The sequence below is a fragment of the Salmo salar genome, chromosome ssa05, assembly GCF_905237065.1.
Source record: "Salmo salar chromosome ssa05, Ssal_v3.1, whole genome shotgun sequence".
Classification (NCBI taxonomy): domain Eukaryota; kingdom Metazoa; phylum Chordata; class Actinopteri; order Salmoniformes; family Salmonidae; genus Salmo; species Salmo salar.
The window spans coordinates 24,891,645-24,915,342 of record NC_059446.1 but is presented as its reverse complement, the minus strand read 5'-3'; the positions used below and the strand labels follow the sequence as shown (position 1 = coordinate 24,915,342).

General features: G+C 42.6%; 1 protein-coding gene across 1 annotated transcript in view; it reads right to left on the bottom strand.

The window, feature by feature from the left end:
* tnmd (tenomodulin) overlaps positions 1-23,698 on the bottom strand; it is a 74,780-nt gene that overhangs the window by 4,963 nt on the left and 46,119 nt on the right. Inside the window, exons 4-6 of the mRNA XM_014199076.2 lie at positions 14,142-14,249; positions 8,196-8,358; positions 7,952-8,058 (exon numbers count right to left, since the gene is read on the bottom strand). Coding sequence (XP_014054551.1) covers positions 7,952-8,058; positions 8,196-8,358; positions 14,142-14,249 — 378 coding nt within the window. The remainder of the gene's footprint in view (positions 1-7,951; positions 8,059-8,195; positions 8,359-14,141; positions 14,250-23,698) is intronic.

Sequence of the window (23,698 nt, the reverse complement as noted above, 5' to 3'; positions counted from 1 at the left end):
CTGTCATCAACAGCATCTTCAGACTCACCCCACTGTCATCAACAGCATCTTCAGACTCATCCCACTGCCATCAACAGCATCTTCAGACTCATCCCACTGTCATCAACAGCATCTTCAGACTCATCCCACTGTCATCAACAGCATCTTCAGACTCACCCCACTGCCATCAACAGCATCTTCAGACTCATCCCACTGCCATCAACAGCATCTTCAGACTCATCCCACTGTCATCAACAGCATCTTCAGACTCACCCCACTGTCATCAACAGCATCTTCAGACTCACCCCACTGTCATCAACAGCATCTTCAGACTCATCCCACTGTCATCAACAGCATCTTCAGACTCACCCCACTGTCATCAACAGCATCTTCAGACTCATCCCACTGGCATCAACAGCAACTTCGGACTCATCCCACTGGCATCAACAGCAACTTCAGACTCATCCCACTGGCATCAACAGAAACTTCAGACTCATCCCACTGGCATCAACAGCAACTTCAGACTCATCCCACTGGCATCAACAGCAACTTCAGACTCATCCCACTGGCATCAACAGCAACTTCAGACTCATCCCACTGGCATCAACAGCAACTTCAGACTCATCCCACTGGCATCAACAGCAACTTCAGACTCATCCCACTGGCATCAACAGCAACTTCAGACTCATCCCACTGGCATCAACAGTAACTTCAGACTCATCCCACTGGCATCAACAGTAACTTGAGACTCATCCCACTGGCATCAACAGTAACTTCAGACTCATCCTACTGGCATCAACAGTAACTTCAGACTCATCGCACTGGCATCAACAGTAACTTCAGACTCATCGCACTGGCATCAACAGTAACTTCAGACTCATCCCACTGGCATCAACAGTAACTTCAGACTCATCGCACTGGCATCAACAGTAACTTCAGACTCATCCTACTGGCATCAACAGTAACTTCAGACTCATCCTACTGGCATCAACAGTAACTTCAGACTCATCCCACTGGCATCAACAGTAACTTCAGACTCATCCCACTGGCATCAACAGTAACTTCAGACTCATCCCACTGGCATCAACAGTAACTTCAGACTCATCGCACTGGCATCAACAGTAACTTCAGACTCATCCCACTGGCATCAACAGCAACTTCAGACTCATCCCACTGGCATCAACAGTAACTTCAGACTCATCCCACTGGCATCAACAGCAACTTCAGACTCATCCCACTGGCATCAACAGTAACTTCAGACTCATCCCACTGGCATCAACAGTAACTTCAGACTCATCACACTGGCATCAACAGTAACTTCAGACTCATCCCACTGGCATCAACAGCAACTTCAGACTCATCCCACTGGCATCAACAGTAACTTCAGACTCATCACACTGGCATCAACAGTAACTTCAGACTCATCCCACTGGCATCAACAGTAACTTCAGACTCATCCCACTGGCATCAACAGTAACTTCAGACTCATCCCACTGGCATCAACAGTAACTTCAGACTCGCCAATTATAACTTGCTGCCTCCCCTCCGTCGGTCACAAAGGCCTTTGTTATCTGTTGGGCCCACAAACACTGACTAGCGGTGGCCTTGGAATGGGCGGGTTGGAGCTTCATCTCCCGGTATGCTTTAATTGCATAGCATTGCAGCTTTGGCCATAGAGGATGAGCAGGGAGGAGGGGAAGGAAGAGAGGAGGAGAGGGGAGGAGGGAAGGAAGGAAGAGAAGAGGAGAGGAGAAGAGAAAAGGGAGGAGAGTGAAGGCAGGCAGGCAGGTATTCCTGGGCCTGGCCTGATAAATGTTAATATTATGGCTGTATGTTTGTGTGTGTGTATGGGTGCGTGTATGGGTGTATGCGTGTATGGGTGCGTGTATGGGTGCGTGTCTATCTGTCCCCTGGTTCCTCAGAACTCAAAACCATTCTTCCTTTTATGGAATTAGCTTTTAACGCTTACTTAGACAGTCTGTGTGTGTGTGTGTGTGTGTGTGTGTGTGTGTGTGTGTGTGTGTGTGTGTGTGTGTGTACATTTACCTTTGAGTGCATGATGTGTGTGTTGCTGTTCGTGTGTGTGTATGCATGTGTGTGTGTCAAGGGTAACTAATCATGGAGCACTAAGCTGCTCACATGCACAAAAAACATAGCATTTTGTCCTCTTCCCTCTTTGTTTCCTTCCATGATAATTAAGGCATGATTAATAAATGTGGCGTATCTATTCAGTAATGAGTGACCTTAGGAGTGCTGTTTTGCACGACGTTCGTACAAGCTGCCTGCTAGCTACCTGCCTTTGCCTGAAAAGAAAGCAAAAAAGGCTCTGGCTGAGGCTGTGGGGAAAACGTTGCTGCCTTTGAAGGCTAGATATTCCTCTCCATTAATGTAGAGACATTAAGAAAGTCTTAAGCAAGGCAAGTTCATTTAAACAGATATATAGAGCAATTTCTATGCCCTGTGGTACATCAAGACAAGTCTGTTTTATGCTATGAAATTAAGCATCAATTAGCAAGAGTCAATTTCTCTGCAGGAATAAATGAAGGAGAACTAGGCACCACCGTGGCTCGTATCACCTAGTGTGGTGCTGGTTTGCATCGAAAAATGGCAGCTTATTCTCTATATAGGGCACTAGAAAGTATTCACACCCCTTTACTTTTTCCACATTTTGTTGTGTTGCAGCCTGAATTTAAAATTTATTAAATTGAGATGTTGTATTGCTGATCTACACAAAATTCCCTATAATGTCAAAGTGGAATTCAACCACAAAGACTAGGGAGGTTTTTCAATGCCTCACATTGATGGGAACCTATTGGTAGATGTGTAAAACTTTTAAAAGCAGACGCTGAATATCCTTTTGAGCATGGTGAAGTTATTAATTATGCTTTGGATGGTGTATCAATAAGAGGTCGACCGATTAATCGGAATGGCCGATTAATTAGGGCCGATTTCAAGTTTTCATAACAATGGATAATTGGTATTTCTGGACACCGATTGTGGCCGATTTTTTTAATTTGTAATTTTTTACCTTTATTTAACTAGGCAAGTCAGTTAAGAACACATTCTTATTTTCAATGAAGGCCTAGGAACGGTGGGTTAACTGCCTTGTTCAGGGGCAGAACGACAGATTTTTACCTTGTCAGCTCGGGGATTCAGTCTTGCAACCTTTCTGTTACTAGTCCAACGCTCTAACCACCTGCCTTACATTGCACTCCACGAGGAGCCTGCATGGCAGGCTGACTACCTGTTACCCGAGTGCAGCAAGAAGCCAAGGTAAGTTGCTAGCTAGCATTAAACTTATCTTATAAAAAAACAATCAATCTTAACATAATCACTAGTTAACTACACATGGTTGATGATATTACTAGTTTATCTAGCATGTCCTGCGTTGCATATAATAGATGCATTGCCTGTTAATTTCTCATCGAATCACAGGCTACTGTCATGTCCTGACCAGTAAAGGGGTTATTTGTTATTGTAGTTTGGTCAGGACGTGGCAGGGGGGTGTTTGTTTTATGTGGTTTGGGGTTTGTTGGGATATGTGTTTATGTAGAGTGGTGTTTGTTTAGAGTATTCCGGGGTTTTTGGTTATGTTCTATGTTTTGTATTTCTATGCTCTGTCTATGTTGTGTATTTCTTTGTGTTGGCCTGGTATGGCTCTCAATCAGGAACAGCTGTACATCGTTGTTGCTGATTGGGAGTCATACTTAGGTAGCCCTGTTTTCACCTGTCCTTTGTGGGAAGTTGTTTTTGCACTGCTGTGTTTAGCCTGTAATACTGTGTGTTCGTTCGTTTTCTTGTTTTGTTGTTTTTACGTGTCTCAAATAAAAGTTAATATGAGCACTCAACCCGCTGCGCCTTGGTCCACTATATACGACGACCATTACACCTACTTCGCCAAACGGGTGATGATTTAACAAGCGCATTCGCGAAAAAAGCACTGTCGTTGCACCAATGTGTACCTAACCATAAACATCAATGCCTTTCTTTAAAATCAATACACAAGTATATATTTTTAAACCTGCATATTTAGTTAATATTGCCTGCTAACATGAATTTCTTTAAACTAGTGAAATTGTGTCACTTCTCTTGCGTTCCGTGCAAGCAGTCAGGGTATATGCAGCAGTTTGGGCCGCCTGGCTCGTTGCGATCTGTGTGAAGACCATTTCTTCCTAACAAAGACCGTAATTAATTTGCCAGAATTGTACATAATTATGACATAACATTGAAGGTTGTACAATGTAACAGCAATATTTAGACTTAGGGATGCCACCCGTTAGATAAAATACGGAACTGTTCCATATTTCACTGAAAGAATAAACATTTTGTTTTCGAAATTATAGTTTCCGGATTTGACCATATTAATAACCTAAGGCTCGTATTTCTGTGTGTTATTATGTTATAATTAAGTCTATGATTTGATATTTGATAGAGCAGTCTGACTGAGCGGTGGTAGGCAGCAGCAGGCTCATAAGCATTCATTCAAACAGCACTTTTGTGCGTTTGCCAGCAGCTCTTCGCTGTGCTTCAAGCATTGAGCTGTTTATGACTGACTAATCAACTCCCGAGATTAGGCTGGTGTAACCGATGTGTAACCGATGTGAAATGGCTAGCTAGTTAGCGGGGTATGCGCTAATAGCGTTTCAATCGGTGACGTCACTCGCTCTGAGACCTTGAAGTAGTTGTTCCCCTTGCCCTGCAAGGACCGCAGCTTTTGTGGAGCGACGGGTAACGATGCTTCGAGGGTGGCTGTTGTCGATGTGTTCCTGGTTCGAGCCCAGGTAGGAGCGAGGAGAGGGACGGAAGCTATACTGTTACACTGGCAATACTATAGTGCCTATAAGAACATCCAATAGTCAAAGGTATATGAAATACAAATGGTATAGAGAGAAATAGTCTTATAATTCTAATAATAACTACAACCTAAAACTTCTTACCTGGGAATATTGAAGACTCATGTTAAAAGGAAACATCAGCTTTCATATGTTCTGAGCAAGGAACTTAAACGTTAGCTTTTTGACATGGCACATATTGCACTTTTACTTTCTTCTCCAACACTTTGTTTTTGCATTATTTATACCAAATTGAACATGTTATTTGAGGCTAAATTGATTTTATTGATGTATTATATTAAGTTAAAATAAGTGTTCATTCAGTATTGTTGTAATTGTCATTATTACAAATAAATACATAAAAAAAAATGGGCGATTAATCATATCGGCTTTTTTGTCCTCCAATAATCGGTATCGGTATCGGTATCAGCGTTGAAAAATCATAATCGGTCGACCTCTAGTGTCAATCCACCCAGTCACTACAAAGATACAGGCGTCCTTCCTAACTCAGTTGCCGGTGAGGATGGTAACTGCTCAGGATTTCACCATGAGGCAAATGGAGATGTTCAAACAGTTATAGAATTGAATGGTTGTGATAGGAGAAAACTGAGGATGGGTCAACAACATTGTAGTTACTCCAACATACACTTGGAGACAAATTCACCTTTCATCAAGATAATAACCTAAAACACAAGGCCAAATCTACACTGGAGTTGCTTACCAAGACACCATTGAATGTTCCTGAGTAGCCTAGTTACAGTTTTGACGTAAATCGGCTTGAAAATCTTGGGGAAGACTTGAAAATGTCTGTCTAGCAAAGATCAACAATGAACTTATCAGAGCTTGAAGAATTTTTAAAAATAATAATGGGCGAATATTGTACAATCCAGGTGTGCAAAGCTCTTAGAGACGTACCCCAAAAGACTCACATATGTCATTGCAGCTACAAAGTATTGATTCAGGGGTGTCAATACTTAAGTAAATTAGATAATTCTGTATTTAATTTAAAACAAATTAGCAAATTTGTGTAGATGGGTGAGAGAAATCTATTTAATCCATTTTGAATTCAGGCTGTAACACAACAAAATGTGTAATAAGTCAATATGTGAAGGCACTGTACTTTTGACCTAGTTCACTATATAGGGAATAGGGCGTTTCATTTCGGATGCCCTATAACCAGCAAACAAAAATTGGATCTGTGAAAGTTGTTCTCAAAAACTTTCCAGTCATGGTGATGATCATAGAATGTTTGTATAAAACATTAGCCTGTTATTGCAAGAACATTATTCATCACCGCTTCACCCATCCACTTTATATGCTGCATACTTCTGGGCCCATATTTACAAGGTATCCAAGACCATGAGTGCTGTTTTTCAGATCATAAAAAATAAGCCAGGCAGGACCATATCAACCGTCTCAAAGTAGGAATACTTAAAAAAAAAAGTTGAACAGTATATTTTTACACCATGTTGAATTTTTTACAGTTAGTCTAAATTCTGCATTTCTGACTAGATGTATAAATCTGGACGAAGTAAAGACATCCTCTCTTTTAGTGGAGTATATATATGAGCCTCTAGTTAAAAAATAAATAAACACGGTTAATAAAGAATATGTGGAACCTACAATTTTCAGATCTGCAGCAAGATCATTAACCCGCTGCACCAGGGGATAGCTGTGCTCTTGTTGGTTTTTGAATCAAATGCTCAATCAGGACACAGAACACAATTTCTGATTTCAAAAAAATGTCCCATCCTCCCATATAGGCTGTGTACTTTTTTTGTCCTGTGCAACCTGGGTTAAACATTGTATGAATGTCTTCACAACTAAGCATATTTTGTGTTTTGGGAACCTATCTCTTGTAATGGGAACCTTCAAAGAACTCAGAAAGGCTGTTCTGTCAACATACTTCCAATATCAAAGGATTGTTTTGTGCACCCTGATAAAACATTATCTGAATGTCAGCACAACTGGACAGTTATTGTGTTTTGGGAACATATCTCTTGTCATGTCCCCACAATGTTACCACAACCAAATGAAACATTCTGGGAACGGTCTTGTAACATCGGGCGAAAATAAATTATATATATTTTTTTTAACTTTTTCGTGCTATCCAATTGGTAGCTACAGTCTTGTCCCATCGCTGCAACTCCCGTAGGGACTCGGAGAAGCAAAGGTTGAGAGCCATGTGTCCTCCGAAACACAACCGCCAAGCCGCACTGCTTCTTGACACACTGCCCACTTAACCCGGAAGCCATCCGTACCAATGTGTTGGTGACCGAAGTGAGCGTGCATGTGCCCGGCAGCCACAAGGAGTCGCTAGAGCGGGACAAGGACATCCCAGCCGGCCAAACCCTCCCCTAACCCAGATGTCGCTTGGCCAATTGTAAACCACCTCATGGGTCTCCTGGTCGCGGGCGGCTTCGACACATTCCGGGATCGAACCCAGATCTATAGTGATGCCTCTAGCACTGCAATGCAGTGCCTTAGACCGCTGTGCCACTCGGAGGCCCACGTGAATGTTTTAGGCACCCTAAAATAAACATTGTAGAATCATCCGCAGAACTGGACAGTTTTTGTGTTTTGGGAACATATCTTTTGTGATGTCCCCACAATGTTCTCACCAGACTGTTCCCACAACCCAATGAAACATTCTGGGAACCCTTATCGAACCGATTAAATGTGTTCTAGGAACGTTCTTGCAACACCAGGAGAATGTTTTAGACAAACATTCTATAATCATCACCAAGAATGGAACGTTTTTGTGTTATGAGAATAATTGCCGCAACCTAACAAATGTTTTGGGAACTTTCACAGAACCAATTTTGGTTTGCTGGGAAAACGTTACTGGAACATTGTGTTATTACATTACCTGGGAACTTAATGAGAACTTTTGGGGAAGGTTTTGTAATGGTTGTTACAGATGTTATGCACAACATTTAAATGAATGTTAGGAGAACATTCCAAGGATCTTAATTTTTTTATTTTTTTTATAAAACCCTAACTTAATGGGAATCTTAGCTAATGTTCTGGGAATGTTCCCTTGTTGCTGCGCAGGCCTTATGTACTGCAATACTTTGGCCCTAGTGCACTATATAGGGAATAGGGTGCCATTTCAGATGCAGCCCCAGTACAGTACATACGTAGTCGTTGACAGGAACCTGGTCCAGGACGTCACGAGCGACGCGGTTACCTCTGACCTCAGCATCAGGTATGTCCTCCTCATCCTCCACCTCGTGGAACTCAGCATCTGCACCAAAAGGAGGAAGTACACAGAACAGCTGTTGATGTACTTTACTGGATCACAGCAGAAACTTCTGTTTTTCCTGTTTGAGGTGATGTGAAGGAGGGGGTGGAGAGGGGTGGAGAGGCCCCGGTGCCCTGTACCTCTCATGGGGGAGGGATGGATCCAGTGGATGGGCAGCTCCTGGCATATCTCCCAGATCTTGGAGTTGAGGAGGAAGGCAGGGTTAGTGATGGGCTCCTCGGCAGGCACCCACACCTGGGAGTCCTCCATCACCTGCATGTCTATGCCCTCTGTCTCACCCACCTGTCAGGGAAAGCAAACATGCACACACACACACACACACGCACACACACACACACACACACACACACATGCACAAACATCTTCATTTTCGTGAAATCTTTGGGGAGTAAAAATGTTTGACCATTAAAAATCTTATTTTCCATAACCCCTAACCCTTAACCTAACCCTAACCTTAACCCGAACCCCAAAAACCCTAAACCTAACTCTAACCTTAAGCTTAACCTTAGTGATAAGGAAGGAAGTTGATAACTAGCGCTTGTGCAATTCCTAACTAGCGTTAGCGCAATGACTGGAAGTCTGTGGGTATCTGCTTGCATGCATTGGCTCATGAAACTAACTCTAACTTCCTTCAAACTGGTATCCCTTTAACCATAACCCTGTGGCGCAGCGATCTAAGGCACTGCATCTCAGTGCTAGAAGCGTTACTACAGTCCCTGGTTTGAATCCAGGCTGTATCACATCCGGCTGTGATTGGGAGTCCCATAGGACGGCGCACAATTGGCCCAGCCTGGGTTTGGCCGTGGTAGGCTGTCATTGTAAATAAGAATTTGTTCTTAACTGACTTGCCTAGTTAAATAAATGTAAAATTAAAAACAAACCTTAAGCTTAAAATACCATTTGAACAAATTCAGGACATGAAGAAAGTCCTGCCTTTTCAAAAAAGTTATTGTTTTCCTACCTTGTCAGGACATTCGGGTGAATTGTTAGGACATTGGAGACCTGATAAGATAGGAAAACAAGTACACACACACACACACTGAGTATCAAATACACCCAGCCTTACATGGCCGCAGGCAGGCACGCACGCACACACACCCCCCTCCACACACACCTGTCAGAGCCCAAGAACACACACACACACACACACACACACACACACACACACACACACACACACACACACACACACACACACACACACACACACACACACACACACACACACACACACACACACACACACACACACACATTCTGTACCCTCTGCATTCTCAGCCCTCTCTCCCCAGAGCCACAGCACACAAGCCCTAGCCATGTCCTTTTATTCATCACCCTTTATTGTCCACTGAGAGCACCGCCACTTCCTGCCTCCTAGTCTCCTGCTCGTTCCCTGTTTCTTCCTCTCAGGCCTCCAGGCAGCCCTTTCTGCCTGACGATAACGCAGGAATCCAACGACAGCATAAATTTGACTTTGAAATGACTTTGTAGTGCTTTATACTTTATTGTGCAGTGAAAGGCCGCAATATCATTAAAATACAGCAGCCACAATAATAAGCATAGTGTCCTCCCCCATCCCCTCCTACTGCATTCAGCTCAGCGACGTGCTTCATTTGTTCATACTGTAGTTCATGAGCTGTAAAGTAAACTATTATTGCTTAATGATAGGGAATGCATGTCACTGCTATCTAATAGAGATGTATGAAAGGGGCTTTTGGCGAAGCCTGATATTTGTTTCTTTATGTATATGTAAATACGTCGGCAAACAAACCCCTCTTCCCAGTGCCTGGTTAATTAGCGGCTGGAGAGAACAGCAAAACAGTTTACTTGACAAATGTTTTTACAAGGTGATTCTCTCCCGGTTTGAAGCTTAATTGCACATTAGTTGAGCTTGATGAAGGATCCCCGGGCTATGGTTGGAACCGCTGGTATCATTTATATTAGGTTGTGCACTCTCGACTCGCCCTCCCTTTCTTCCTCACACCTTGCCGATTCTTGCTTTATTTGAATTTACTGCCAATGCTGCTGTCTCGCGCTAACTGTTTGTTGTGAAGTGACATGACGCCAGTGACATGACGCCAGTGACCCTGTGTAGACGAACTCGCACCTCGTTCTGGCCAGATGAAAGAACGCGTAGCGGCGTGGCTACTCAAGCGCTAGCTGCCTGTGTCAGTGCTTAGCTAAGCTGCCAAGCCACCAAGCCTTTGACACAGTTTGCTCTCACTCTTTTCAGCAAATGTTTAGCCTGGTCCATATCTGGCTAAGCTAATGATGACTCAAAGGAGGACTAGGGGGCTCACTCCCCCTGAACTACAGACATTAAAATGAAGGCCAGGAAACACAAACAGACCTGCCTAATTGGACCTCAGAACCACTGAAGCCGAGCAACTAAGCAAACCTCCCCGAAATGAGTAAGTGGGGGTCATGACACAGACTGACCAGTTGAGAAACAAGACCAATAAGGAAGATAACCACAATCCGGAAGGCTAAATTGATCATGGCTAGTGTGGAATAGGGATTGAACAAGGCTATTTGATCACTACAAAGTCAAAGTGATTATGATTTTAGAGCTACATTTTTTTAAATCATGCAGTTATATCATAATTTAAGCTGTTTTGTATCTTCATATTATTGGACAAAGTAAAGGCATTTTGTATTGGGTGTCAGACTAATATAATGTATTTATTGTAACTTTGAGCCTATGTAAGTACATTCCACACACAATCAGTGTCATACTGTAAAGAACATACACTTGCCCTGTCTTGCTATAATATCCTAAGTGTGCAACATTTGTTTTGTAACACATACTTAGGTCACTTGTGTTGGTCATGGATCAATGAACATTTTGCTCATGACATCATAAGACTATATTTGACATTACTTCCCATCTGGCTGTCTCCCATACTGAGCAGACATTGCACACTTTTCAGAATGTTCATTATTTGTATGTTCAAAATGACATACAGCTTTTTGTTTTAGTAATGTGACATTTACCTACAGTACATATCATTCCAAGAATGTGTTGTTTTGCATGCATGGTATGGCATTTGTTTGTGGTTTTTATCTGAGTGGGAGGTTCTGGCTTGCCAGCTAGGCTGGTTGTGGCCGCACATATTAAGTGGTTCCCCTGAAGAGCAAGAAGGGATCCAATGACACTGTTCTACTGTCTGAAGAAGGAGGACAACAGCAATTTCATCGCTTCAACATTGGAGGAAACTGGAGGGAGGCTCAGGGATTACAGCCTCCCATCATTTCATATGAGAGACACATTGAAAATGGCCAAAAATACTGGTGGCAAACAATTCATGTTTGTCACCTGGTTCTACTCCCCGGGTGCTTTATTACCTTATCAGCTGCTCGCAGTTTCTCCACCGGCTGCATTGTTTTCACCTGGCCTCTGAGAATCTGAGGCTCCAGACACCCCGCGCTGAGCCCACGTTCACATAGCCCGCAGGCTTGGAGCAGCAGCAAAACCATTACTGTTTTCTCTTCCACCCCTTCTGTGGTTCACACAGTAGTAACACAGTCAGAACCTTAAGGGAGACTTGTCTGTGAGACAGAGGCCTCCCAGGCCACGGGTGGGTGGATTCTGATGGACAGTAGATCACGTTCTACTTTCTAATGTAGCGGAAGTCTACAAGAGGTCAAAGGTCAGAGAGGTCTTCAAGTCCCTGACATGCTATCCCAATAATGTAGTTCAGTACCACTGTGTGTTATACAATACCGGTAACACTTTACAATGAGCTAATGTAGTAGTTAACATGAGTACATTATCTTATGGAAAATAAGAAACAGATTATAAAAAACAAAACAAAATAAACAAACATGAGTAAATGATCAATAAATACATTGACAACATTTATAATAACTTAATAATTACAATGCATTGATAGTTAACAAATACATTAACAAATGTTTTTTATTAACAAATGCACTGCACAGCACATTGTACTTTAGGGTGTCATAACTTGACATTTCCTCTGTTAAAAGGCTATGGACCAGTGTGCATATTATGGGACTTGGTCTTCACTAATCCAGAGTGATTGTGAGCTAACCTTTTGAACATGCACATGTGTGCTTGTGCATCAATGCAGTCTTGTGTCTTTCCCTATCCCCTGGAGCACCTCCTCCAATTTTCTCTCCTGCCTCCTCCTCACCAAAGACAAGGCCCCTATCGGATTGATTCCACAGCTGTGAATTAAGGTTTAACAGAGAAGTCTAATTATGTTTGACAATGGACAAAAGAAGACCAAAATGGCAGTGGCAGTGGTACGTAAGTAAAAATACTTTAAAGTACTACTTAAGTCGTATTTGGGGGTATCTGTACTTGACTTTCATATCTATATTTTTGACAACTTTTACTTTTACTTCCATACATTCCTAAAGAAAATAATGTACTTTTTACTCCATACCCTGACACCCAAAAGTATTCGTTACATTTTGAATACTTAGCAGAACAGGAAAATGGTCCAATACACACACTTACTGTATCAAGAGAACATCCCTGTTCATCCCTACTGCCTCAGATCTGGCAGACTCACTAAACACACATTCTTCTATTGTCAATTATGTCTGAGTGTTGGAGTGTGCCCCTGGCTATCTGCAAATAAAATAAAAACAAGAAAATTGTGCCGTCTAGTTTACTTAATATAGGGAATTTGAAATGATTTATGGTTTTACTTTTGATACTTACAGTAGGTATATTTAAAACCAAATACTTTTAGACTTTTACTCAAGTAGTATTTTACTGGATGGCTTTCACTTTTACTTGAGTAATTATCTATTAAGGTATCTTTACTTTTACTCAAGTATGACAATTGGGTACTTTTTCCACCTGCTGCAAAATGGCAGGAACATATGGTGCAGGCTGGGCAATTAGTATCTGGAAACATGGACCAGACATTATAAAGATGAGGGAGAAGGGGATGCAGTCTGGTTCTTTGTCTAAACAGCTTGTGTTCTTAAAGTCAGAAAGGGATATATGTGACTTACTTGGCATGACAATGTACCAACATAATATAGTGTATTTTTTAAATGATGGACCAGGGAAGAGCGTTATGATATTTCCCAGATCCGTTGGAGCCATGTGTAAAATGCAAATGAAAGTGGAGGATGGTAGAGGCGGATAATATTGAGAGTGGAGAATGGTAAAGGCTGAAAATATTGAGAGTGGAGAAGGCTAGTGGCTGAAAATATTGAGAGTCTAGAATGGTAAAGGCTGAAAATATTGAGAGTGGAGAATGGTAGAGGCTAAAAAATATTGTTAGTGGAGAATGGTATAGAGGCTGAAAATATTGAGCATGGAGAATGGTAGAGGCTGAAAATATTGAGAGTCTAGAATGGTAAAGACAGAAAATATTTAAAGTGAAGAATGCTAGAGGCAAAAAATATTAAGAGTGGAGAATGGTAGATGCTGAAAATATTGAGGGTGGAGAATGGTAGAGGCTGAATATATTGAGTAAGGGATTCTTAAAAACAACCCCCCAAAAAATGTTGCACTGTGAATTGTACTGTGGCACCAAGAAATTTGATATTTTCATTGATAGAATTTCACCCATCATTCTCGCCAAACTTCACATAAGGCTATTGGGCAGGGAGAAGTGAGATGAATGCTATACCTCTTCCTCAGACCCCTCTTTCTCTCTCACACTTCCCCCTTTAGGCTATTTGGGTCAAGCCTTTCAAGAGTACAATTAAATATTTATATTAGTTCAAGATTGGCAGCAAACACCATTTGATATGTGGGCAGCTTTCAGACTGTTTCATGAGAACTGGAGACTGGAGGTTTTTTTTCAGTTGCGGAGGGCAGAGAAGATTGGATGGTCAGGGTGAGTGTTTGTGTTCTGCTCTCTGACTACTCTTCTGTGTTTATTCCTACTACCCTTGCAAAATGCATGATAGTTTCCTGTGGTAGAGAGAGGGAGGGAGGGAGACACACACACACACACACACACACACACACACACACACACACACACACACACACACACACACACACACACACACACACACACACACACACACACACACAGTGAGTCAGAGAGATGCAGATAGTCATTCTATACCAGTAGCTCTGTGTCCACTGTCACCACCTCTGTCACTTTGGGAAGCTCTGTGGTCTGGGTCTTGATGTAACACCGCTGGTGTTTGGCGAACCAGATCCCTGTGATTCCCTTTGAGGGAAAAAAGAGAAAAGGAATAATAATTATCATTATTTCATCTGTGATGTGGAACAGCTAAGCGCCAGGGCAATAACATTTTTCAAAACGTTTCTTCAGTCTCTTGAAGAAAAATCTAAGCTCTTAACAACTAAGAGAAGTTAGAATCTAATGAGTGTGCAAAGGTGCTTTCCATCTTCTTTATCTTCTTTATTTTTCTAGTAATTCACAGTTCAAAGACAGCTCGGCACCTACAACACAAACCTTTTAGAAGAGACTGTGAGTAAAGAGCGAGGGGTTCTTCCTAACTAAACACTACTTCATAGAGGGATGTCTCCAGCAGGAGAGTCAAGCGACATGTCAGAGGGCAAAGCAGCAGTTGCACCCCAAATCCCACCCTATTCCTTATTCTGTACAGTGCACTACCTTTGACCAGGGCCTATAGAAATGAACTATATAGGGAATAGGATGTGATTTGGAATGCATCAGGTGTCTCTACGGAGGCTGCCCCGCCTGAGTTAGTCAGTCATAGGTCCCTGTCACTCTCCTAATCTGTTCAGCCAAGTGAAGAGCCACTCCCTTCAGCACCATTGACGATCCTCCACTGTGTGGAATTCAGGGTCTTTTCAATTTGACGACCGGAGAAAGCCTATTTCAACAAAGCAGACATATCTGTTAATTGTCTTTCTGTGTGCCATTCTCTGTTCGACAAAGTAGTTCTGCCGGTATAAGTCTGAAACCCCAGGAAAGCATATCAGATTGTCTGGCGTCTCTAGGGCTACCATATATCAGATTGTCTGCCGTCTCTAGGGCTACCATATATCAGATTGTCTGCTGTCTCTAGGGCTACCATATATCAGATTGTCTGCTGTCTCTAGGGCTACCATAGAATAACATAGAGTCATCAGCATATGACAATAGACTGCTGGATCTTTACCAGCCACGCCTTCACATTGTATCACGATAAGTGGTAGCATGAAAATGGACTTGATTCAATCAGAATTGAATTGCATCTAAATGGCACAGAGCTCTGATGCATTTCTGACATCTTCTTTAAATCAGTGTTAACTCAGTAATATAGACACTTTTCTCCACTTGTCTCTAGACGCCACACATGACTACACGATATGAAGCAACACCTGTTATAATCTCCCCGTCATAATCCCCCTGTCATAATCCTGTCATAATCCCCCTGTCATAATCCCCTTGTGTATAATTTCATCTGCGAGGGGAAAAAACAAGGCAATAATAGCCAGCGACACAAAAGCATAATGTTTATGCCTGACTTTATTGTGATGAGCCTGTTTAATTTACTGTAATGGCGAGTGCCGCTACAGAGAGAGGGAAAGGACATTCTCGTGATGAGATGCAATGATTACCGGGACTGGTCAACCAGAAAATAAAGAAAAGACACATCATTACGGGGATAAGAAATGGGAAAAAGATGCGGGCTTATAAAACCACGTCAAAATACCGGCTCGCTATTCTCCCCAATTAAACATGCTACACGTACACCGACAGCTTTGCGCTTTCCAACTGAACAATGATTTGATTGGAGGGCCTGTTGCATCGCCATTGCATAGAAAGGTTAGGGGATGGTTAGGGGACGCTGTACCAATCAATCAATCAATCATCAATCATACACATGATAAGACACACACTCTACACACACGTACACATGGATTTTGTATTGTAGATATGTGGTAGTAGAGTAGTGGTCTGAGGAAACACAATTAACGTGTTGTGAAAAGTGTTATGAAATGTAATACCATGTAATATTTTAAATTGGATATAACTGCCTTAATGTTGCTGGACTAGTGGGGATCCTTAATACATACAAATACATTGTCACTTCTCTTGTCTTCCTGCATCTGTTGAGTGTCAGGTGATGTGTTGAGGAAACAAACATGGAAGCTCAGGATGCTCATTCTACTTTTATTTAAATAATTATAAAAATGATTAACTGCAAACTCTCCCCTCAGCTGCTCTGAAAGGTGGACCTAAACCCATGCCATTAAATATTAAAACCCCCCAAAATATTGTTTAAGTGAGAATAGGCATGGTCTGAAGCCAAAAGATTCACATGAGCACCACAGTGCCTATTCCACCCATGCTCTAACACTTACTTCAGTAGCTATATTGGTATTGTACTTCAAACTTTGTGTAGGCAAGTTGGTTAGGATTCAAACCTTCTCAAACAGCCTAATTCATACTCTTAGAGAAGGTGCTTCCACAATAATATGATTTGTACTGTATACAAGGTAAATGATTTGATTCTTCACACACCACAGTAAGACATTAACCCATTATGCTACCTTTCATGCTTTCTTTGTATTAAATGAAAGTAAGCTTTGCTTTTATACTTACAATACCATCAGGCCTGATTGAGCTGTTTTGTCTTGTAGTAAATAACCTGTATTTCCTTAAACCTTTATTTTAGCAATACATGTCATTGGGGAAAAAATATCATAACAACATCCTTTTTTTGGTCAGTAGGCGCTCAACATAACAACAGGTGGTGGTGTGTTGGACACAGTAGCTCAGATAGATAGAGCCTGTCTGCATTCCTGATTTCTGTAACTGTTAGCTTACTTGTGTAATATTGACATAAGTTCAGAACCTCCTCCTGTGGTCATTTACAATAAACACCTGCTACTCCCTGCGCTTGAAACCAGCTCTCTGTCTCCCATCGCGTTCATCACCAAAAATGACAGATGGATTCAGTGGAGCTGCAGCTATGTCTAGCCCGACAGGAGGAACGAATTGATGAACTCCGCGACCTCCTTCACCAGTCCATTCCTGCTTCACCGATATCAGGTGCCACAGCCTCCTCTCGTTCATCTCGCCCCATATCCATGCCTAATAAATACGACAGCTCCCCAGGGAAATGTCAAGGATTTCTCATGCAATGTAACCTGTACATAGACCATCACCCCGCTGACTTCACCTCTGACAAAGACAGGGTGGACTTCGTTATCTCCCTAATCATAGGCAAAGCTCTGGATTGGGTCACAGCCCTGTTGGCCGCTCAAAGTGCTGATCTGTCCTCTGAATCAGGTGTTTTACCATTCAGTTTCAGGTCGTCACACCGGGGACCTGTTATGTGAGCTGCGACAGGGCCGTCGCTCCACCACTGAGTATGCCCTGGAGTTCTGCACCATGGCTGCCGGCAGTGGATGGAGGGAACCAGCTCTCCTTACAGTCTACCGGAGGGGTCTTAATTGATAGTTACAGACCGAACTGGTTTGCAGAGGATATTTAACGGACCTCAACCAATACATCTGGATGTCCATATCCATTGGCAACCTACTGGTGGACCGCAGACCTATACAGTCGACCATGGCCTGTGAGTCATCCAGGCCCATGCAACTCGGCCGTGCCCCTCTCACGCCTGCCGAGAGACATCGGAGGTTACGTGAAAACATATGCCTCTATTGTGGAGAGAGTAACCACCTACTCAATAGCTGTCTGATTCACCCCCCCCCCCACGAAGGGATGACCACAACCCCTCCACTCCCGCCCGGGTAACACCTCTACGTTTCTGAACATTACCAAAAGGCAGTTCGGTATCCCGGCTCTTCTTTCTGCTAATGTGGTCATTCAGTTTGTGGAGGGACTAGTGGACTCGGGGGCCGCAGGTAATTTCATTGACGAACAATTGGCACAACAGTTAAGAGTCAAACTAATCCCTGTTAATCCTCCCTTTAGGATTAATGCACTGGATGGACAACCTCTCAGAACTGGTCTTGTGACTCGCATGACCAAAAGTATCACCCTTCAGATTGGCCTCCTTCACTCTGAGGTCATTCAGTTAATGGTGTTGTCTTTGCCTAAAGAACTCCTCATCCTCGGTCACCCCTGGCTAAGCCTTTACAACCCTGCCATCTCCTGGCGGCAAGGGGAACTGCTGTCACAGACTCTCACCTGTTTTAAGAACTGCTTCAATCTACCCTGTTGAGCCACCTCTATAGAAGGATCGGAGTCTGCCATTCCAACCCACATCCCACCTGTATATGCCCAGTTCCAAAGGCATCCATTCTGCCCCCTCATCGCCCGGAGGACTGCGCGATTGACCTCCTTCCTGGGGCATCGCCCCCTAAGGGTCGGATCTACTCCTTGTCCATTCCAGAGAATGTGGCTATGGACACCTATATAGAAGAGGCCCTCGACATGGGATTCATCTGTCCATCCAAGTCTCCGGCTGCATCCAGTTTCTTTTTTGTGAAAAAAAGGATGGTAGTCTCCATCCCTGCATAGATTACTGACTTCTCAATGACCTTACCATCAATAATTGCTTCCCTCTTCCTCTTATTCCGGCCATACTAGAACAAGTTGGACAGGCTACAATCTACTCCAAACTCGCCCTACGTAGTGCTTACAACCTGGTCAGTATACGAAGTGGGGATGAGTGGGAGACGGCGTTCATCATTGCTAGGCATCACTACGAATACCTAGTTATTACCTACGGTCTCACCAATGCTCCCGCAGTCTTCCAGTCCTTCATGAATGAAGTTTTCCAGGACATGATCAACCAGTTCCTCATCGTGTACATTGACGATATCTTGATCTACTCTCACTCCATTGCAGAACATGTACAGCATGTGTAACAGGTCCTCCAATGACTACAGGATCACCATCTGTATGTCAAGGCTGAGAAGAGCGCATTTCACTTTACCACAGTAACCTTCCTAGGTTTTGTGTTGACACCAGGAGGGGTTAACATGGATGAAGGCAAAGTCACAACTGTGCTTAACTGGCCCAAACCTACCACTGTAAAGAAACTACAACGTTTCCTAGGATTTTCCAACTACTACCGCCGGTTCATCCGAAACTGCAGCAGCACAACCGCTCCTCTCTCAGCTCTCACCAGTCAAAAAACCAGTACCCTCCAATGGACCGACACCGCCCTTACTGCATTTGAGACCTTTAATCTCCTTTTCACCTCTGCACCCATCCTTAGGCAGCCATATCCTACCCTTCCTTTTTTTCTGGAGGTTGATGCAGCCGAGGTCGGCGTAGGAGTGGTTCTTTCTCAGCGGGTAGGGCCACCTCCCAAATTACACCCATGTGGCTTCTTTTCAAAAAAACTGTCACCCGCTGAGAGGAACTATGATGTCGAGAACCGAGAGCTCCTCGCCATTAAGCTGACTATCGAAGAGTGGCGCCACTGGTTAATTAAGAGGGAACTCATCACCCATTCCTTGTCCTTACCGACCACCGCAATTTGGAGTACTTAAGACGTGCTAAGAGGCTCAACCCCAGACATGCTTGCTGGGCACTCTTCTTCACCCGTTTCAACTTCACCGTCCCCTATCTGCCTGGCAAGTAAAATGTGGCTGATTCCTTATCCCATCTATTTGACTCCCCTTCCTTTAACCCAGCTCCTGAGCCCATCCTGCCTCTGTCTTGTGTCGTAGGACCCATACAGTGGGAAATCCAATCAGCATTCCAAGAGGCCCTACGACATGACCCAGCACCTCCTGACACCCCTGCAGGCAAGACCTACGTTCCGGCGTCCGTCAGACCCCAACTAATGCAGTGGTGCCATACCTCGCTGAGTTCTGGCCATCCTGGGATCACCCAGACCACGGAGCTACTGACACGCAAGTTCTGGTGGTCATAACTAACAGCAGACGTCCGAGATTACGTTCTTTCCTGTCCCGTCTGTGCATGGGCAAAGAGCCCTCGCCAACTACCTACCGGTAAGCTCGAGCCTTTACTAAACCACACAGACCACGGTCCCACATCACCATGGATTTCCTCACTGATCTGCTAGACTCTTCGGGCTTCACTACTATTTTAGTGGTAGTGGACCGGTTCTCCAAGATGCCGACTCATCCCCCTTCCGCATCTACCTAATGCCATGGAAATGGCCGAGTGCATGTTCCAATAGGTGTTTTGTCTGTATGGGATCCCGGAAGACATCATTTCGGGTTGGGGACCCCAATATTTACTATGCGATTAAACAATGCAGCTGGCTAGATGACTACAGGAGTGTGAAATATGGATGAGCTGTTCTCAATGAAATGGTGAAATATTCTCTCTCGCCAAGGCGAGGTTTGACCGTGAATATATCATAGTCATTCACCTTGGTGGAAACGACTTGGGACGAACAAATTGGACAGCCCTGGTGTGTCAGATACGAGCTGATTTGGAGGTAGTCATACGAATGTTCCCTGGGACAACGGTGGTCTACTCTGACATTACACAGTGGAGGAGTTGGATGTTCTTGTGGGAGGAGGACATCAACAAGTGCATAGAGATGGCCCAGCGCTCACATGATATATGCCTACATCCTTATAACCACTAGGCTAATAATAAATCACATATTTTTTAATGGTATTTCAAGCAGAATATCACGTTGTTAAAAAAAAATGCCTAAATTGGTAATGCATATATGTGGGCAAATTATAGACTTTTCAAATGTTTTATGCAACATTATCGGCAAGTAACTACTGTGCCAAAGCAATTTAGAGTTGTTTAAAACCTCTTGGGGCTAGGTGGGACGCTAGCGTGCCACCTGTGGTGCACTCCATCAACAGCAGGTGCATTTCAAGAGCGGCAAATTTGAATCCAAATAAATGTCAAAATTCAAATTTTTCAAAAATACAACTATGTTACACCATTTGAAAGATAAACATCTCCTTAATCTAACCACGTTTTACGATTTCAAAAAGGTTTTACGGCGAAAGCATAAATTTAGAGTATGTTAGGACAGTACATTTACAAGAGTTGTGTGTAATGTTTTGTCAAGTCAAAGACAGGGTCACCAAAACCATAAAACCAGCTAAAATGGTACACTAACCTTTTACAATCTCCATCAGATGACACTCCTAGGACATTATGTTAGACAATGCATGCATTTTTAGTTCTATCAAGTTCATATTTATATACAAAAACAGCGTTTTACTATGGCATTGATGTTGAGGAAATCGTTTCCCTCCAATAACCGGCAGTCAAGTCAGCGTCACAAATTAAATAATTAAAATTAGAAAACATTGGTAAAATATTATATTGTCATTTAAAGAATTATAGATTTACATCTTTTGAACGCAATCAACTTGCCAGATTTAAAAATAACCTTACTGGGAAATCACACTTTGCAATAATCTGAGCACTGTGCCCAGAAAAATACGCGTTGCGATACAGACTAGACGTCATGTTGGGGAGATCTAAAATCGAAAATACTATGTAAATAATCCATTACCTTTGATTCTCTTCATCAGATGTCACTTCCAGGTATCACAGGTCCATAACGAATGTAGTTTTGTTCAAAAAAGCTCATCATTTATGTCCAAAAATCTCCGTCTCGTTAGCACATGATGTAAGCCAGCCGGACTTCTCGTCATGAACGAGGGGAAAAAATATATTTCCGTTCGTTCAAACATGTCAAACGTTGTATAGCATAAATCATTAGGGCCTTTTTAACCAGAACATGAATAATATTCAAGGTGGACGAATGCATAGCCTTTTATAACGTATTGGAACGAGGGTACCCAACATGAAGTAGCGCCAGGTGTCTAATGGGACATCACCGTTCCATGGCTCTTGTTCGGTCAGATCTCCCTCCAGAAGACTCAAAACACTTTGTAAAGGCTGGTGACATCTAGTGGAAGCAATAGGAAGTGCCAAAATATTCCTAAACCCCTGTGTTTTTCAATGGGAGAGGTTTAAAGTCAATACAACACATCAGGTATCCACTTCCTGTCAGAAAATGTCTCAGGGTTTTGCCTGCCAAATGAGTTCTGTTATACTCACAGACACCATTCAAACAGTTTTGGAAACTTTAGAGTGTTTTCTATCCATATATAATAAGTATATGCATATTCTAGTTACTGGGTAGGATTAGTAACCAGATTAAATCGGGTACATTTTTTTTATCCAGACGTGCAAATGCTGCCCCCTAGACCCAACAGGTTAACGGGAGTGATGAGGGTGTAGATATAATGATAATGTAAATCATTAAAATTACTATCACATTATTAAAAATATCGGAATTGGTAAAAAAAAGGTTATTCGTGGCAACATATTAGTCAAGAATTAAGTGTAGGCAAAGTGATCGTGCGGGGGTACAACATTTGATGTACAGTCACATTCACCGTAGTTGTCTGAAGCGTGCTATAAATTGCACAGCTAGCGATGCCTCATTGTGATTGGTTATTTCCCATCATTTGCAACAAGTCAATGAGTGTCATCACTATCCTTCTTTTGCAGTACCTCAAACTGTCGTGATTACCAGCTGAGATAAACTATTATGAGTTGATTTTACAACTGGCTCAATGTTTATCTGCACAGTTTTTTAACATCATCCTAAAACCTAGGCTGCATTCCAAACACTTAACAGACACGCCCTCTCCCTTCAGTCCTCAAATGAAGTGGACACTTCTGATTACGTTTCATGATGTCTGACGAGTTTACACTTGCAGGGCAAGGGGCGAGGGAGGAAGGAATTCATTTTAAATGGACCGCCCTTGCCTAGCTACTTCCGAAGAAGGAAAATGTTTTAAAATTTCCAAAAGCTAACCAAACAAAAACCTAATTACTTTTAGGAGACATGTTTGTGCATTAGTAGCACAATTTTAACTTATTTACATATTCCATATTGACGTTACACAACTTCTTCAGGCTCGGGTCCTTTATTCTGAATTTCCACCTGACTGACGTGCCCAAAGTAAACTGCCTGTTACTCAGGCCCAGGAGCCAGGATATGCATATAATTGGTATCATTGGATAGAAAACACTTTTAAGTTTGTATAAATGTTAAAAAATAATGTTTGAGACTATAACACAATTGATATGGTGGCTCGAAAATCTGAAGAAAAACCAACCAGATTTTTGTTGTTGTTGTTGTTGAGATCCCATGCTCTTTCAATGGAAAGCTATGGGTCCTATGTAATTCCAGCTACCAGATTGCAATTCCTATGGCTTCCAGTGGATGTCAACAGTCTTTGTTCAAGGTTTCAGGCTTGTTTCTTCCAAAACGAGGAAGAATTTTGAGTTTTGGCACCGGGAGTCACAGTTGGGAATTAGTCTGTGGGCGCGCGAGGACACCTGAGGATTAAATAGAAATGTAGTTTGACCTGTTTTAACAAAGTTTAGCTGTATCTTTTTGGATTCCTTTGTCTGCATGTTGAACGAGTGGATTACTGAAATCGATGGTGCCAACTAAACAGACTTTTTGGGATATAAAGAAGGATTTTATCTAACAAAACGACCATTCATGTTGTAGCTGGGACCCTTGGGATTGCAAACAGAGGAAGATTTTCAAAAAGTAAGTTATTATTTAATCGCTATTTGTGATTTTATGAAGCCTGTGCTGGTTGAAAAATATGTTGATGTGGGGTGCCGTCCTCAAACAATCGCATGGTATGCTTTCGCTGTAAAGCCTATTGTAAATCGGACAAAGCAGTTAGATTAACAAGAATTTAAGCTTTTAACCAATATAAGATACTTGTATGTTCATA